At 41.5% G+C, this 18,068-nt stretch overlaps 1 protein-coding gene across 3 annotated transcripts; it reads left to right on the top strand.

Moving 5' to 3' along the window:
* Nucleotides 1-539: 539 nt before the first annotated feature.
* Nucleotides 540-17,578, top strand: AKIRIN2 (akirin 2). 3 transcript variants are annotated; one of them, XR_013921986.1, is made up of 6 exons: nt 540-1,224; nt 12,211-12,354; nt 12,956-13,090; nt 15,765-15,958; nt 16,820-16,891; nt 17,207-17,578. XR_013921986.1 is itself a non-coding variant. In XM_080342029.1 (5 exons), the coding sequence occupies exons 1-5, from the start codon at nt 1,023-1,025 to the stop codon at nt 17,215-17,217; spliced, it is 579 nt and encodes a 192-aa protein (XP_080198155.1). In that variant the 5' UTR covers nt 552-1,022; the 3' UTR covers nt 17,218-17,578. The 3 variants fall into 3 exon arrangements, 1 of the variants encoding a protein (XP_080198155.1); XR_013921987.1 differs by having other exon boundaries at nt 544-1,224; nt 12,941-13,090; XM_080342029.1 differs by lacking the exon at nt 15,765-15,958 and having other exon boundaries at nt 552-1,224; nt 12,941-13,090.
* Nucleotides 17,579-18,068: the final 490 nt, after the last annotated feature.

Here is an 18,068-nt window from a genome sequence, read left to right as displayed (position 1 = left end):
ATGCCTGACTCCTGCATGCTCCCTGCTCTGCCCTCGTCGTGGAGGCCGCTAAACGCACTTATTTCACACACAGACAAGCGCCCTGCGGACACACAGCCGCTGGCAGACCCACTCGGCGCCTGAGGTAACAGGAGGCCCTCCGCCGCAGCCAACCAGGCCGTGGGGCTCTCGCCCCCTTTATATCCCTTGGACCTGAAGGGAGACCCGCAACCCTCTGCCCAGGACAGGGTCGAGGCACTGAAGGCACCCGGCAGGCACCCCCGTGGCTGAGCACCGCTCCCCACAAACACCACCACGCCATCCCCACAACCCCATCCTTTTACCCGCACCCCACACCGCAGCCTCTGAGGAGGGATTTAAATCAGAACCCGGAAACCGGTGCTGCCGGGCGGGGCACGCCGGGATTTGTAGTCCTGCTGCCCCTGCGACCTCCCGCCGCCCAGCCGCGGGGCCGGAGCGGGGAAACCACGAGTCCCATGAGCCTCTGCGGCCGCCACCGCCCCTGGAACGCAGGCGCAGTGCGGGGGGTTGGTTTTTGAATCCGCGGCGTTGTTATTGACGCCATATTGCTGGTGTCGGAGTCACAGAGGGAAGCGCCGCTGCCGCCGCCGCCCGGGCCCCGCCGCCATCGCTCGTCATCGGCCGCCCCAGACCGGGTAGCCGGGCCCGGCCCCGCGCCCCTCGGCTCAGCTCCTGCCCCGCCACCGGCCGCGGGCGGAATTGGCCCGGCCAGGGTAGGGTGGGCGGCGAGCGCGGGGATTTAGCCGGCCGAGCCGGAGCCGCTGGGGGGGCCGGGGCCGCTCCCCAGAGAGAGGCCGACAGGGAGGCGGCGGAGGCCCTGACGCAGCTGCCCCCTCCTTTCCCCGCCGCCCTCCCTTCCCTCCCCCCCAGCCCGCCCCAGACAGCGGAGAAGGCGCCTCTGGGCAGGACCGGCTGCTGCCACCACCGCCGCCGCCGCCGCCGCCGTCTCCCCTGGCCTTCGCTCCGAGCCCCCTTCCTCCGCCCCGCCGCCGCCCCGCGCCATGGCTTGCGGCGCCACTTTGAAAAGGACTCTGGATTTCGACCCGCTGCTGAGCCCGGCGTCTCCGAAGCGGAGGCGATGTGCGCCATTGTCAGCCCCAGCCTCGGCTGCCGCCTCCTCCTCCTTCGCCGCCGCCTCCCCGCAGAAATACCTGCGCATGGAGCCCTCGCCCTTCGGAGAGGTGTCGTCCCGGCTCACCACAGGTGAGAGACGCGGCCCCGCCGTGCCCGGTAGCCCCCCCCGGGTCGGCGGCGGCCAGGGAGCTGGGGGTAGCGGGTGTGGGGCGGCGGCGAGGGGACCTCGGCAGGGAGGGGGGCGGCGGGTGCGCAGGGCAGGGGGTCGCCAAGGCGGCTGGGGAGGGAGCGAGGAGGAAGAAGAGGGCAGGGTTGGGTGCGTCTCGCGTCCCCCTCCAGCCATTTTCTGTCGGACTGTGTGGCTGGCAGCGGCGGGGGCCGGGGCGATCCCTGCTCGGCTTGGCACCGCCGCGGCGGAGACACAATAGAAATGGCCGTTTGCAGCAAGAGAGGGGGAGGAGGGACGGGGAGGAAGGGGGGGCGGGTTGAGCCGATGCGGGCGGGTGGCCACAGGAGAGGGGTCGGGAGGGGAAGACTGGAGAAAGGGAGGTGTGGAGTGGGGGAGGCTTGATCGGGTGCCGAGGAAAGGGGAAGCCGGCGTTCCTCGCATCGGGGACGGGTATGGGCGATTTTTTTTTTTCCCCTCTCCCACGGGTGCCTGGATGTGGCAAGGAGAGCCGCAGGGGCGAGTCGAGCTGCGGAAACGCTGTGGGCGGTGACCGCGGAGTCTGCGGGGGGGGGGGGGCTGAGGCTCGCTCCTAGCCTGCGCCCCGAGCCCCTCTCGGTGGGGCCCCCTTCGATCCTTTGCAGCCATTATCGGCGGGCCGAGCGCTGCCCGAGCCGAGGCGGCCGCAGCTCCTCCCGTTGCTCAGACGTCGGGGGGGTGGGTAGGGGGGGTGAGGGGAGTGGGAGAGAGGGAGGGCGGGGAACGCGGCCTGTCATCAATCACCCGCAAAACGCCAGTGGGAAATGGCAAAAGCAGATAAAACAAAGGGGTAATTCCGCTCCCAGTCCCTTAAAGCGTGCCGCCGTCCCGGATGACCCATTCTGTGGCATCCTTAAAAGTTTCGTAGGAAAACCGAGCGATGAAAGCGATTGTGTGCAAGGGTGAGAGTTGCCTTTAGGGCAGATAAAATGGAATCGGGCAGTCTCCTCGTCTCGAAGATGTTTGGCGAGAACGAAACCCTTTTACATTCTTAACGTGTGAGAGATGAGTCAACCAGCGGCCCTGAGAGCTCCAGTTCTGCTTGTGTAATTGTTGTCAATTAAAAATCAACCGAGTTTGTTTTACCAGCTAGTAGGGAGAGAAGAAAGGAATGATTCTTGGCCGAGCACGCAGCATTGATTGGCCCTGGCTTTGGTTAGTCTGGTGGGCAGCTTCCAGTAATGCACTTCAGAATGGCTAAACCCACAGCCATGAGTGGCTGTGGTGCTGAGGTATGGATCCGTGTCCTTTGTGTGCAGGAAAAAAAGCCCTCTGCAGTTGCTGCAGCTGAATTCCTCCTGCTGTTGTGTTTGGTACTCCCTTTTATACAAAAGTTGGCCCTGGATTACTGCTAGTGTGACCGAGCAGTAAGTTTTAATGTATTTTCAAATTGCCATCTCCACGTAGGACAGGGCCTTGTTTCAATAGTCTTAGTCCTGAAAACTGTATAGCAGCATATATTGTTTCACAGGTTTTAATAAAGTAAAAAATGCTAAGGAGGAAATATATAGAGGGCGTACAAAGTACTTAACACTTGGCATCAGTGCCTTGATGGTTTTTTGCACCTCTAGGAAAAGATCTTGAATGAGTCAGCTGTCTGGGATGAGGGTTGTGATGGATGGCACTCCCTGGTACAGCGAGGCATTACATATACTTCGAGATGTTTAAAATCAGAAATCATTTGATTCTTTTTAGAATATAGGCATAGCTTCATTGCAAGCTATTATTTGGACTTGTTTCTTTCGGATTTGGAGATCTTAGGTTACGAATATTTAATACAAATATTGCCTGGCCAGTAAATGTGTATTGCTGAAAGGGTACAAATCAATAACGTTTTAAGCAGAGATAACCTACAGCAGTATTTGAGGTAATACCTAAACTCCTACCTTGAGGATCCTGAAGCTCCTAAAAGCTAAAATGTTACTGAAGGTAAGCAAAACCAGGCCTTATCTCTTGAGAAAATCAGAGGTGCAGATGGCAATTTGTGTGAAAAGGTGATTCTGCACTGACAAGGGTGTGTTTTATGTAAGTCTTTTGTATAATATGAAAAGTGAAGGACAGTAAATCAAAATGTCTCTTACAGCACTTGAATGCTGTTGAGCAAAACGCGAAGCATTTATAAATTGTGCACATTTAGATGGGTTTTGCTTAGAAGCTCTCTATGGTTTCTGTTACAAGGAAAGAAAATCTTTATACAGTGCTAGTACAAATGTGTTAAGCAGCTTGCTTAGTTTTTACTTTCAGTTGAATTTAGGGGTATTATTACATTGTATATATTTCATTTTGACCATTAGTGAACAAAATAGAGCTTTTCATTTTAAAGGTGCCACTTGAAAGATTGTGTGGGATTCATCTCATCTGATTTTTGTAAATGTACATCTGACCTAATTGTGGTTTTCTTGATAGTTGGAAGGATCACATTATTTACTCTAGAGCTCTGACTTAGGGTGAGGAAAAATATGCTGTAGAAATATGTATCGCTTTCCATTGACTGTAAAATGAATTTGCATGATCATTACTGATGTGGATGTCTACATTTGGGTCAGTTAAATCTTGGTCTCTGTGTGAAAGGAATTCCAATCTGATTTTAAAAGTGTTCCCAACTGAGTCACCATTTTGTTCAGTTTTTGTATTGAGAAATTTAGTAACAAGAGCCAGAATTCAATTGACTGTGTTAATGTAATGCTTAGGTTTCCAGCACTTAAAAAGTGTCTGCCTGAATTTTTTTTAATGAAAATTAATGGTCATATGAAATCACAACTCTGAATAGAAAACCTGATGCTGATACTTTAAGCTCTCGCGAGCATTTTTCTTCTATCTGATTCTCTCTCCTGGTAGTGTTTTAACTTCACCAAATGGATACCAGTACCAGAACCCTTATCACATGTTAATAATTTCAGAAGTGAATTATCTGGAAGCAGAATACAGATTGAGGGGGGTGCTGAGAGCTAAGAATACAGTGTGGTAGTCAGATGAGAAAGCAGCTGTCTTTATAGAGTGGTCATAGACAAATAAACGATATGTCTGCTTGAGAGAGGGTAAGCTTATTCAAAATGAAATTTATCTCTCACAAGAGTGTTTTAATATTTTGTGGTTATTTGAACAGCTGTTAGGTCACTTCCAGTTTCTCAATGCATTCAGCAGCCAAAATGTAATTTTGACTTTACCATCTATACTTTCTGTGGGATTGTGCTTACTGGCTTGAGCACACTCTGAGTGTGTTTGCTAATTTTTGGATGCCATTGTTTGTATTTAGAATTATGTTTTTAAAACTATGTTCACTATAAGTGGTGCCAAACGTATCTGCCTGGAATAAGACAAGTTCTGTTTTGAAAGAGTGGCTCCTCTAAGAGGTTTTCTACTGCTTGAATACTAGAGATGAGTTTTACTTTCATATAAGCTCTAGCTACAAATGAGACTGTTCTATATGACCAGAGTAGCTAGAATCAGGTCTGGATGCCTGTGTATTTTACATGTTTGGTTTCCTCTGAAGTCTGAAGGGTGCTGTCCTGTTTCAAAGCTGTTAAACAAATATAAGAGGGTGAAAGGAGGAAGCGGTGGCAGTATTTTTTTTCCTGTTCTCTGCTGGATGTTTTAGAACCATTATTTGGCAGTTTTACCCTGATGAAAGATTGTGTTTTGGTGGGGAAGGAAAAAAAACCAGTCTTAGGTTGTTTTTTAAATTCAAAGGCAGGTCAGTGTTATAAAGCTTGTATATCTCGATATTTATGAGACTGAAGCTACAGTGAGAAATACAGTTCAAAGAAGTGAAGGATAGGAGAGATTGTGTTGACCTTAGGTATTTTATTTTATCTCCTAATTCTTGATCAGTAGTGACTGAGAAGACAAACTGAGATCAGCAGCTTTCTTCTGTACTCCTCATCCAAAATCAGAGGTTAACTTGCATCTAGAACTTTGTAGAATCAAAAATAATGTATTTACAAACACTTTGTGAAATGGCTAAAAATCCACAAACTTTTGCATCTGCACATGCAGTTTGTCTTCCATCTGAAACACTCATCTGCTTCAACACTTCCCCAGCAACTAACTGATGTTGTAAACCAAAAATTGTAGTGGGTGGGGTTATTGAGAACAGTCCTGCAACGCGGGTCGCTGGTTGAAACCCAAGCAGAGATAATGTCACAGATTTGACAGAATATAGAAACTATTGAATCAGTGCAGTGTTTAGTCGTAAGTATGCATAATTGGTATTTGCAGCTCTAATAGCAGTTGTATGGCAAATACCTCTAGTTAAAGACAGCAAATTGAGTTGGTTGTAGAAGTCCCTTGCTCATGAAGGACTCTTTACGAACAGAAGGTAGATAAATTTGTCTTTATACTTTTTTCTTTTCCAGAATAATCTGGAAAAAATGGATCTAATTAACACAAATTTTAGAAGTTAATGCAAGAAAATTACTTTGACCTTTTTGAAGAGCTGTTAAGTCTTCCCTGTAGGCTGTCCTCTTATGACCTTTCAGTTGCTCTCTTGAACAAACTGAACTACTTGTGTCTGAAAATTGGTCTGACAGTGGTCATGTCTAGGTTTGACTTGAAATGAACAGAGCTAATGGCTTTGGAATATGACATATTAGTGGTGCTGCATCTCTTTCTGCTTAATTTCTGTTTTGTTAACATTTATCTGCATGTGTATTTATTGCTAAATTAACTTGGCGAGATGCCAAGTTTCTCATTGTGCTCCAGTATTGCAGAAATCATTAGGATTTTTAAAAAAACAAAACATTCCCACATTGGAAGGAAAAAAAAAAGGCAGAAGAAAAAGCACATCGTGGCTGCATCTGGATTTGATAATTTAATTTATATGAGAAATTTCTATATGGATGTCTGTGGTGACTATAAATGTTAAATGCCCTTGGTTGTAAATGTCATAAAATGTTGAAGCAGTTTTTTGTTTCAGTGGCAAGACTGATATATGCAATGTGACATTTTTTATGTGAAGAGAAAGATATAATTGCTGTGTCTAATACATTTTGCATTCCTTGATTTATTTTTCATTCCTCAACCCCTTGATCAGGAGAACTGGGATTTCCTGAGATCACATTTGCTGAATTAGCTAATGCATATGTGAGCAACTGACTTCTTGTGAAAGAACCGGAACCTTCATCAGCCTGAGACCTTGAGTAATTGGATCTCAAGGTGGCCAGCTCTGTGCCACAGAGACCACTGCAAGCTGCTTCTGTCCATTCTGTAGCTGTATACGCTGGTGGTCAAGTGTCAGTGTGTTCCTGTTATCAGTGTTCTCTCAGGTGCTTAGAATGTGCTCTTCTGAGGTGAGCGTGAGTTCCAGACGTATACATTCTGTTATATTACTGAAGTCTCACAGGCCATGGCTAATTAAGAAACACAACTGGAGTGATTGATACCTATGACCAAAGCAAGACAGTAAGAACAATATCTGGACTATTTTAATTTCTCTCTGTGCCTGTGGATTTCATGGTTAAGTAAATATAAAAAGTGAATAACACTGTTGCCTGTTGCTCTGCTAGAATGGTGCCTTTTGGGGAAGTTAGCTTCTTAATGTTGTGTAGTCTGCTAGGGAGACCCAAAACTAGGAATGTGGTAGCATCAACTAAATGTTGAATAAGGGTGATGGCCTAATGGAAATGTTATAAATCTGAACTAGGACAGTGAAGCAGTTTTGCTTTAACAGGAGCTGAAAATCCCTGAAGATGTGTGCTGTTGACATCAGGATAGTGTTTGATTGATTCACTTAGAAGAAATCTTGGGCATGGTTCAGGTTTGAATGCATATGTTGAATGGTGACATTGCAAACTGAAACCTGAACTTTAGGTTCCATTTCAGGCCAAGAAAACTGCTACTCTGATTTCAGTCTGTTGAGTCACCTTCCTTCGTGTTTTGCCAGTTTCCTTCAGCTAAATGAGAGAAACCAGGAACTGAGAGATTGGTAGCTTAAGTATCAAGACAAAATTAAAAAAAAAGAAAATAAAAAAAAATCCTTCAGGGGAAACAATCAGCACCCTCATAGTTGATAAGCAGTTATTAAAATGGAGAAAACAATTGTTTGCCTTGTTACCTTTTCAGGTTGAACTGCTGTTTCCCTTCTACATAATTTCTAGGTAATTACAGGTCAGGATGAAGTAATTAGATGACAGAACTTTGAAAAAGAATACCTTGTCTTTTTATCATGAATTAAAGGAAGTAAGAAGACGATGTCACTCCTTGGAAATGAATATTTGGCTTTGTAATCCATTAGTGTGACAGATCATATTTCAGATATCAAACTAGAATTCTGAATTGCCCCCTTCATGTTTCATCCATTCTTCACTGGGTGTGAAAGCAGCTGAAATGTGACAGTTTGATTTTGCCATATCTGAAATTCTGAAAGACTGACGTTAATGCTGTCCTTCATCTTAATGCAGTGTTTCATTAGCATATGTACTCAACTTTATACTCTTAGTACACAGAGCTGTAGATTAAAATAAAAAAGTATTTATGCATTTCATTATATTCAGATGTATTTAACTGAATCTCATATGCCCTCAGTGGTCATGTTGAAGATAGTAGCCATCTTAATCTGTTGTTCTTTGTTTTAGCCTTGAACCTGAAGGAGGAGAAGGGGGCATATAATACAGTCTTGCATACCTGACCAGGATTCATAGTCATTGAATTTGAAATGTCATTTATGAAGTACTAATTCCTTTCAGTGTGTTACTGCATGGCTTTTTCTTCATAGTACCCCAGATTCACCAGGCCTGATTTTCACTTTCAGCACATCTGTCTGCTGTTTCCTGTTAGCGAGCCCTTTCCTTCAGAGGTACCTCTAACCAGTAGGAAACACTGAACACAGGATACAGTGAAATTAAAAACAAACTGAGGATAGGCCACAGTGATGTATGTTTAATTATTGACAAATATACTGTTTGTCATCTTAAAAATGTTATTGCCTGATGTACAATGTCTAATTTGAACTTCATTACCTATAAGGTGGATGCAAGTCTTTATTTAAAATATCTAGTGAGTTCTAATATATATATGATTCAAGTTCTTCAGTTTTATAGTCTTTGAGAAGTTCACTTAGGTTTTCTTTAATGAGTGCACTTTCAGATTGTAAATTTCTATGTATAAAATAATTGTTAATTAAAATGCATGTCATTGTTGGAAAAGGCAATTTGGGCCTCCACATTGAGGAGCACATAAAAAACCCTGTCCTGTGTTTGACACCAGTTGAACGTGCATTTTAATTCAGGTGTCAACTGCAGAGCTAACAGTCAGAGCTAATTGGAAGTAAAGGAGGTTAAGAAACCGAACTTGAAAAGACAGGAAGGTTTTCTGGGATCAAAATTAGGTTGGAGAACAAGATCTACTAACTCCAAGCCGTGTGTAACTGGGACAGAGTTTTAAAGAGCTTTACAGTTAGATGTGTACAGTATAGGTGGTGTTGAAAAGTTGTCTGGTTGGCACTGCTTTCATATTTCATGGCTGCTGTCAAGTGCTGAGATGCTTTAAAAACTGTTTTGAACAGAATATGCTTGTTCATCAGACATTTTTATGGATTTATTAGGCAAAACTGTAAATGCCAGAAGTGGCAGGGTTTTGTGTTTTTTGTTTTTTTGGTTTTTTTGTTTTGTGGTTCGGTTGTTGGGGTTTTTTTGTGTGTGTGTTGTTGGTTTGTGGGTTTTGGTTTTTAAAAGACAAAATTATTCAATTTGGCATCCAGATTTTCATTTAAAATCAGTCATAAATATTTGCAAGCTTACATTTCATTTCACAGTGAAGTAGTTTTGTTTAAAGGCATGGATTTTATGCCACTACATGCTAATAGAAAATGTCTTGAGTAGTCTTTGCTGATGCAAAAATGTGCCTGCTTAATTTGAAGCATTACTCCTATGATCATTCATGTGAGAAGTCATTGAACAGCTTGATGCTATGTTAAACTTGTGTTTCTTGACTATTAATCTCCATTTTACAAGTGATGGAAATCTGGAAGTATGAGGTGAGTCATTCTCACATTCATCCTGCCTACTACCAGCGTGGTACTGAGTAGAGCTTATAGTCCAGTTCTCTGTGCTGTGCAGTAGTGCCTTAAACTTCTTTAGGCTAGATAGAGGAATACTGCTTACCAAACCAGGTTATGTGCATGCTCAACACGTGTTCAGTCAGGGTGGCAGATTTCAGACTTCTTTTCTCCTGGTGGCTGTTTGCAATGTAGACAGCCTATTGTCATGTTTAAATAATCCCCTCCTCCACCTCACTTTGCTTGGTTTTATAGCTTTACCTGAATTACAGTAGTGCAAATTGTCAAAGTGGTTTTGTCAGGGTGGGGATCTCCCATTGTATCTGTCAGTGGCATTTCTTGAGTTTTATTTTCAGAGCAAGATTTGAAGATGGCAGGTTAAAAAATGTGGACAAATCAGAAGCAAATTAAGTTGCTGTGATATCAGTGAGATTTCTGTGTCTACTATTCAATATAATTTGGAATAGAATCATGTATCCTTTGTGTACAGATCTTAATTTGTATCCCAGTCATTAGTTTTCTCAAAGCCAAAGTTCAGTTCTTGATTTCTCCACTTTCCTTCCCTGCCATGTTCCACTGTCCCCCTGTTGCTTTTGCTCCTTGTCTTCTGGCTGACGTTTGGCCATTTCTTCTGAATTATTCCCTATTTAATTTGAAGGGGTTGCTAGAGCTGGAGGAAGCCTGGCTGATGATTTTTGTTTTACCTCTGTTTATTTTTTCTTTCTTAATGATTTTGGTGGTTACTGTAGTTTGAGAATGTTTATGCAAAAATAAGATACAAAGGAGAGCTGTAGAGAAGATTTTTATCAAAGTTGTTACATTTCAAATTTGGCTGATGTTTTTGCAGCTCACGCGGAATTTGGAAAATATGTGCAAGACAAAGTAGTTGTAGTGAAGGATGCATGTGATCTGTTACGTTCTTCAGTTAACATAAATACAGTGTGAATATTTGCAGTCATGTTTCTCATAGTGTAGACATGCTTTAGAACAGATGTTATGTTATGAGCTAATTTGGTTCCCACTCAAAATTATGCAGTGTTGTTTTAGCTAGAACAACACTTGATTCTTTGGAAAGGTATTGTTTTCCCACCATAATGCTGTTGAGTAAAAATGTTGTGGGACCATTCTCTGACTGATGCAGTATGTATGCACATGACAAATTCTACGTGGAATTCTATTTAATTTTGGAAGCTTGACTGCATCTTGGTTTAGCGCAATTTATATATTTCTGTACCATGCTGGAGTGTATGTATCTTGGCCTACAAAAGCATGAATCCTCCAGCAACCTTGAGTACTTTTTCCTCCACTTTTCCCCCTAGTTGCCTTCTCTTAATTGCCCTGCTGTGCTGCTTTATTATATCTTCAGCATTTGTTGCTTCTTTGAATCAAAGTATTGATTGCCCTTCAGGGAGCTGAGAATTGTACAAGCACTGCCAGCATGGGACTGAAAAGGTATAAACTGCAAGCCCTTCATCAATGGACAGAATCCAAAGCAAGCAGCTCCTTTGCTGAAAATGCTGGTATTCCTGTTGATTGGAAACAGTTTCCTCTCTTCTTATGAGTCAGAAGCCTCCAGATTGACTTATGTTACTGAAGAACCACTGCAATAGTTAACCCTGTGATCTAGGAATTTGCGAATGTTTGCTGTTGCTTGGTCTGGCTTTGGCTTCAGCCACTGACTGAATAAGCTGGTAGCTGAAGTTACTTGCTTCACATGGTGGCTTACTAGGAAACATTCAAATAAAGAACCTCAACAGTGTACTCTTTACAAACCTGAAAATTAGTTGAGAAGTTGTCATGGTATTGTATTTATAAAATGCTGAACAGAAGTAGGAAAGTACTGAGTGAGTGGAATCATTTGCAACTCTGACATAATCACATTGATTTGTATGTATCTGAGATTTGGCAAGCTGTCAAAAGTCTACAAGTCCTAGTGGAAGCTGATACTGTAGGGAAATTTTTAAAAATGCATTTGAAAGTAAGAATTTTCATACAGAGGGAGCCTTTGGAAGTCTCTGAAAATCCTCTGTAAATATATATATAGATATAAACAGCTTTTTTTTTTCTCTTCAGTATTTTATAATACATTGGCATTTTGGAGAGAAGGCATACAGGATTGATAGTTTTGTTGCAAGCATTACTTTTTTCCTTGTAATTATACAATGGAGATGAGATTATTAAAAGCACTTACTGTATTTTATTCAGTGCAATCAAATTCTGATCTACATATTCCCATACTCCTTTAAAAGAGACCATTGACCTGTCCATTGTGTTTATTTGGCTAGATCTGAGGCTGTCAAAAACGGAAAGCTTTTGTATTTCGTCTGTCGGTTTCGAATTACTTGAGATTGAAGCAGTAGTTGCTTTATGCATATTCTGTCTAAATTGTGTTTTCCCTTCCGCTTTGCTGCCTAAATGACAGTAACTATACAGAGAGGAATGGTATTTCATGTGCATGTTTTATTCTGGAGTCTTTTGTTACCCTTAACTGTATGAATTATAAACACTGTCTGGGGGAGAAAATGGTTGCAAATAAAATGTATGAAGGGAAGATGATGAATACCAGTAGAAATTCTGTAGCCTAATCTTTATACAAATATATCATATAGTTGATAGTTCCTAAATTTTAACCTTACGCTGTTCATTTTTGTTAGCTGTACTCTGGCACCAATACCTGACCTTAACTAACAGCATTTTTGCTAGTGTTCTCTTGGCAAAAACAGCCTGGAGTTACCTTTCTTTTAGTTAGCTACATTGTAGGCATCTTATGTAAAACACAGTGATTTTACCATTTTTTGAGTCTAGCTTTTATCCTCTGTTAATTATCTAGTGTTTGGTGTTTGAGTGGAAATGACATTAAGTGAAATACTGAAATGTAATTATTTTAGGCTTAATTTTCTTACTGTTTTTATTTTAGAACAAATTCTGTACAACATAAAACAGGAGTACAAACGCATGCAGAAGAGGAGACACTTAGAAAATAGCTTCCAGCAGACAGATCCTTGTTGTTCTACTGATGCACAGCCACATGCATTTCTCCTTACTGGACCAGCTTTGCCAGGTACCGAGAAAATTCTGTGATTCTGCTATGTGTTCTTAGGCTGTTTGCGTAAATAATTTTCCCTAGTTATGTGGTGGTTTATGGCACGTTCTCGCCAATTACTGTTGCGTTTTTTGGCAATACTAGAATTGAGATGCAAGATTGTAGCTTTTCATTTTAAGAATCAGTAGGACAACAAAGCTTGCTTTGTTTTCAAGATACCATTCAGCGTACCCTGCCACTGATACTGTAATAGGCTTCTGCAAAGCACCTGTCTTTGCAAAACTGTACTGTACTGTAATTTTTACATAAAACAGAAGCTTATAAATTTGTACATGGCAACTGCTATGTAAATGGTGTTCACAGTGCTTGTGTAAAACTCTTGGTGTTTTGATACCCGTGCTTATTGTCCATTGCAGATGTTTTTCCTTTTGTGTGTCCAGTTTCACTTTAATGGTAACTTAAGAGTGTTCAGAGAGCACAGCAAGACTTCTCCAAATGTCTTGTAAAGTTCCTTTAATATAAAAGATGTGAAGAAAACTGATTATGAAAATGGTTCTGAACTACTTGTAAATGTAAATTGGTGTGCCCAAATATTTAATCTTAGGTACTTCATCTGCAGCATCATCACCATTGAAAAAAGAACAGCCCCTGTTTACTCTCAGACAAGTTGGAATGATCTGTGAACGTTTGCTGAAAGAACGTGAAGAGAAAATCCGTGAAGAGTATGAAGAAATTTTGACCACAAAACTTGCAGGTATATTACAGTTCAAAATACTGTGTTAGGATGAATTTGAAAGCTTAAAACTTTTTCTCATTTTTGTGTTGTGCTACTTTTTCTGACCTAATCTGGTTAAGAAATGAGATTGCATACATACAGGACAGAAAAAATGATGTCTTTTTAATAGTTTTTTTCTTTTGTGCTGCCTTGGGTAGAAACTATGACTCCTGGGTATTACTAATCAAAGGAAACAGTGGTTTTATTTCAGATAGAACTTTCTCTTGCTGTCGTGTTTGAGTTGATAGTTTCCTCCTCATTTTTTTTGCCAGAAAGACTGTCTGTTTTACTGGCTTAAGAGCTCTTTGTGAAGGATTTTTCTTCTTCCTGCTTGGGAACTGACTTTCTTTTTCTGGAATTTGGCAAGAGGACAGTACCTTAAGATTTCCCTTTCTCTTCCCAGTACTTAGCATTATACTGCTGCCAGCGGTATTTGGTATCTGCCTGAGCGTCAGTGGTTTAGCTGCATTTCTGATGCTCTATGTTGAATTGTATTTCACTTAATTGGGCTGATCTTCTTGGTGCTTGATGCCAACTTACCTCTTCATAAGGATCATATTAATGTCAGCATTGTAAACATGACCTTCCTTTACTTCTTAATAATCTTGCTAGCATTTGAGCACCTAAATTCTGTTGCCTCCAGAGGTAGGTGCCTTCACAGTATGATTCGGTGTCTAATTCAATATTTAGTGTGATGATAACATCTGAGTGCGTTCTTTGGCAGCAAACCTGCTGTTGAATACCCATGGCCGTTCTGCTTCCCACCTGAAAGCACACCAGAATTAAAACTTGCAAAGCTCTTTGGGTGTGAGAATAAACCCTTTTACAGGCATGTCCATGCTGAAAGTCACAGCTGTCAGGCTTGTGACAGTACTGCCTCTGGACCTCAGCCTCTCTTCCTGATTTGCCATTGCTATCTAAAAAATGACTATACTTGGAAGTTTCTCTTAAATCTATATCTATTTACAACTATAACTAGAGTCCTAAATACTTCTGTTGGTTTGGGCCTGATGTTCCATTTCTGCATTTTTCTTTTTAACCTGCTTCAGACTGAGAAATTAGGACTCTGTAGAGCTTTTTTTCTTCTAATATATGTGTATGTATGTTAGGAATCAGGTCGTTTTCTTGCATTCTTTTAAATGCATTTCACTTACTAGTCATAATAACCATTTGAAGACCCCCGTATATTTACATTTGTTCCAGACACTTTCTCAGTACAAACTTGTAGCTCTTTACAGCAGGAACTCCTCTGGCAGGTTCCTTACCTGTGCTCTGCCAGGCTCAAAAGGATAATTTTTGGTTTTGGGAAGTGAGGGGGATATTTTCTGTTTGGAGGGTTGTGATTTACAGTGAGATGAGTTAGGTTTACTTGTTCTTAGGATGATGTTGAGCAAAAGAGCTATTAGAATGGTCATGTTACTGACTCCCATATATCAAGCAAATAGTAAATTTTCAGCATCATATGAGAATTTAGGAAGAGAGACTGACAGAAGAATTTAGAAATTCCCTATATAGGCAGCCAGTTCTCTATTTCTGCTGACAGAATTATCTTTTTCTAAACTTTGTACAGTAAGGTGATCCTCATTCTTACAAACTAGTGAAGTCAATGGAAATGTAACTGGAAATTCTGGAGTAAATATCAGTTGAATAGCTTCTTTCAAGTCACCTAGCTGAATGTTTGAATCTCAGATACTTTCCTCATTTGTTTCTGGATCATAATTTTCTTGTAGGTAGTTAGCCAAATACAGCCCTTTTTTTCCTCTCCTGTGTTCTTCATGAGCAGAGTTGCCTTTCGTGCAAAGTGAGTGTTTGATAAGTGGAAAACTCAGATCACTGTAATGCCCTGATTTCCCTTCCTGCCTCTGTTACCTGAAACCGCTATGTTAGCATAAACTTCGGTTTGCAAGATCCTTTGCAGATTTTAAAACCAGTGAAGGAGGGAAACTGTAGCTTTTAAAGGTTTTCTAGACTCTTGTTTGTGAAAAACAGCTTTTTATAGTAAAGGTCAAGTCCATAGGGTATGGTAATCATATTTGTATTCATGGAATTTAGCCACCTTTTGACTTAAAATATATACTTGGAACATATATGGTACAGGATGCCAGTGGTATAACTATCTTTACAGGTGTTGATTTGAATTTTCAAATGGGTCCCTGTAGGTTGTTCTTACCTTTGGATTGCTTAACTTTCCTAATCTGAATGCTGCAAGAAAGGGGATTTCTAGTAACTGTGGATTATTTAAATTTCCAAAGCCTTAACTTTAACATAGATGATGCAACAAGGGAACTGTGTATGTTGACTTAAACCTTTAAAGAAGAAACTTTCAAGTTGGTTTCTGGCCTTCTAGAAACTTTTAGGAAAAGTTCTAGTTGCTTGCTGTTGCTTTTGGAAATGGTTTCTGGGCAACAGATCCTACAGCCTACTCTTTGTGTTATTTTGTTGTTTGGCTAAGATCCTCGCCTGGCTGCTGAAAAGCTGTCAGTCAGAACTGCAGGGAGGCAGAGGTCCTGCTCGCGGGCAGAGGGGAGCTGGCTGCCATCACCCTGGGCCCCTGCAGTCAGGGATGAAACGTCCTTAGAGCGTTGGGTCAGGTCCGTGCTTGGGGCTGCTGCTGCACTACTTGCTGATTACTGATACCCTGTTTACTTCGAAGGTGAAGCTCCTCCCTGCAAGAGGATGGGGACTTTAATGGGGCAAACCTGTGGGACTAGGAACCACTACAAATCTAACTGCATTTTTGGTTGAAGATTGCCTTCTTTGACCTTGCCCTTTTGTCAGAACACCCCACATTGCTGCACATGTATTTTTCCACAAGGGAGGAAGGGGAATGGAGAGGAGCGGCATCTGGTAGATATTACTCTCCTTGTTCAATTTCCTAATTCTGAAAGGTGATATCCTGCTGATGAGTGCAATATTAAAACTGAATAAAATATTGCGAATGTATTTGTATGTATGCGTGTATGGAAATAATAATCTTTCTGGAAAATATCAATGCTTAGTTTAAAGCCAAATTAATGCATTTGATATCTAAACTTCATTTCAGATTACACAGTAGCTGTTTCATGAAGTCCACAGTCAACTAGGTGTCTCCTGTTGTGACTACTTTTGTGATTGGAATTAGTCAGGTGTTAGTCACTTAGCATTTCATCTTTTTAGTTTGTTATTCGCTTTTGACTTTCTGGTGGTCACCAAAAAGATTTTCTAACTCCATAGCAAATCCCTTTCCTGTAATTCTGTGTTTCCATTTCATTACGTTAATTTTCTTACATCTGGTAGTGATAGGAGCAGAGGGAGGTTATGTTTCCAACCCTAGCACTGACCTTAAAGCCATGTCTGCTTAACTGCTTTGCCTCCATTATGGATCTGTGAAATGGGCACACTTGGTTACTTCAGTATACAGAGCCCAATGCTTAGCCAGGTGTTAGGTATGCTGAAGTCTTCGTTCATGTGCAGCATAATTCTCTTTGAACATATTACTGACTTTCCCATTACAAAAGTTTGTAAGGGAATTAAGGGGACATGTGCTGCATTGTTGTTCTTGGGGATGAAAAGGAAATGGCAGCTATAAACTGTAAAGTCACTTGAAACTACTGTTGGTGGATGTGTGTTTATTTTATATGATCTGTATGTATAAAAAAGTAGCCTTGAATATTTTTCAGCTTCAGTCAAACTTAATATACTCACACTTCTAATACTTCATGCTTGCAGAACAATATGACGCATTTGTGAAGTTCACGCATGATCAGATCATGCGACGATATGGAGAACAGCCCGCCAGTTGTGAGTATCTCTTTCTTCTGGTTCCTGTAGCAGCATTCAGTTCCTGAACATTCAGTAATTTAAACGGCCATTGTTTGCTGTTAAGCTTCTGCTAGGCCCCAAGTTAAAATACTTAACATTGGTAGTACAGAAGAGCGAGGCTGGAAGGAAGATGTGAGATAAAATGCAGCTTTTGTTTAAAACATCTAGACCTGTCTCCCGTAACATACTGTTGTTTTTGTTTTTGAAGCAGGTTTTGATATTGCCAGAGCAGGTTTGTGATAGAGCTGGCATTTGTTACCTCCATCATTAACTTTATTTTTTTTCTCTTTCCAGACGTTTCATGAATCACACTTCTGCATATGTGGGCTGCCCTATACACCCTGTTTTATTGTTGCAAGCTGTCCCAGTAAAGACTTGCAGCAATGCCATATTTTTTCCCCCTGTGAACACAGGTTATTTCAAGCTTTTGTCAGTGGCAACCACTCTTATGCAGCAACTGGTTTTGGAGTGCTCCCTGATGTCAGTACCACCTGGATGTGGACCTTTGCTACCTGTAATAATACCAGTGGCCTCATTTGCTGTATCATTACAATTTGGCTTCTTATGTTAATAAGTTGGAAAAAGTAAAGGATTAAAGCTGGTGTTCTAGAAGTTGCCCTTCACTGGTTGTGTAAATAAAAACGTAGAATGACACTTCTGACTGAAGTTAGTGTGGTTTTCATAACTGTGCACTACAACAAAGCTATAATCAGAGTTAAATTAGAATGTAATCCCAGGACAATTTTAAGCAAATAGCCCACAGTACTGCCTGTGAAATAGTGAAGGAGGGCATTTCTGTATTCCATGACTTTTTTGGGGGTTAAGAATGGGTTTATATGATTTCTCATTTTTGTAGTTTTTATTTATTCTATCAGTCTTTAACAAATGTTTATTGCTGCAATTTTTCAGTGTATCATTGTTTTACTGCCCTTGTAGTACTGGAATTTAGTTGGAAGAATAAAACATTTACTTCTAATCTGTTTGTTTTTAATATGCAGGTGGAACTTTTGCTGTGTTTGAATAAAGTTAAATCTGAGTGTTTAAATGAAAACTTTATTTACTAGCACTAGTGGGTGGATCAGAATTTTAGATCAGGAGAAGGGAGGTGGATGAAAATTTAAGTAATTCTCCAGAGGTGAAGAAATCCTCCTTAGAT

This window comes from Nesoenas mayeri, assembly GCF_963082525.1.
Source record: "Nesoenas mayeri genome assembly, chromosome: 3".
NCBI lineage: Eukaryota > Metazoa > Chordata > Aves > Columbiformes > Columbidae > Nesoenas > Nesoenas mayeri.
This window is presented reverse-complemented; position numbering and strand designations above follow the sequence as displayed.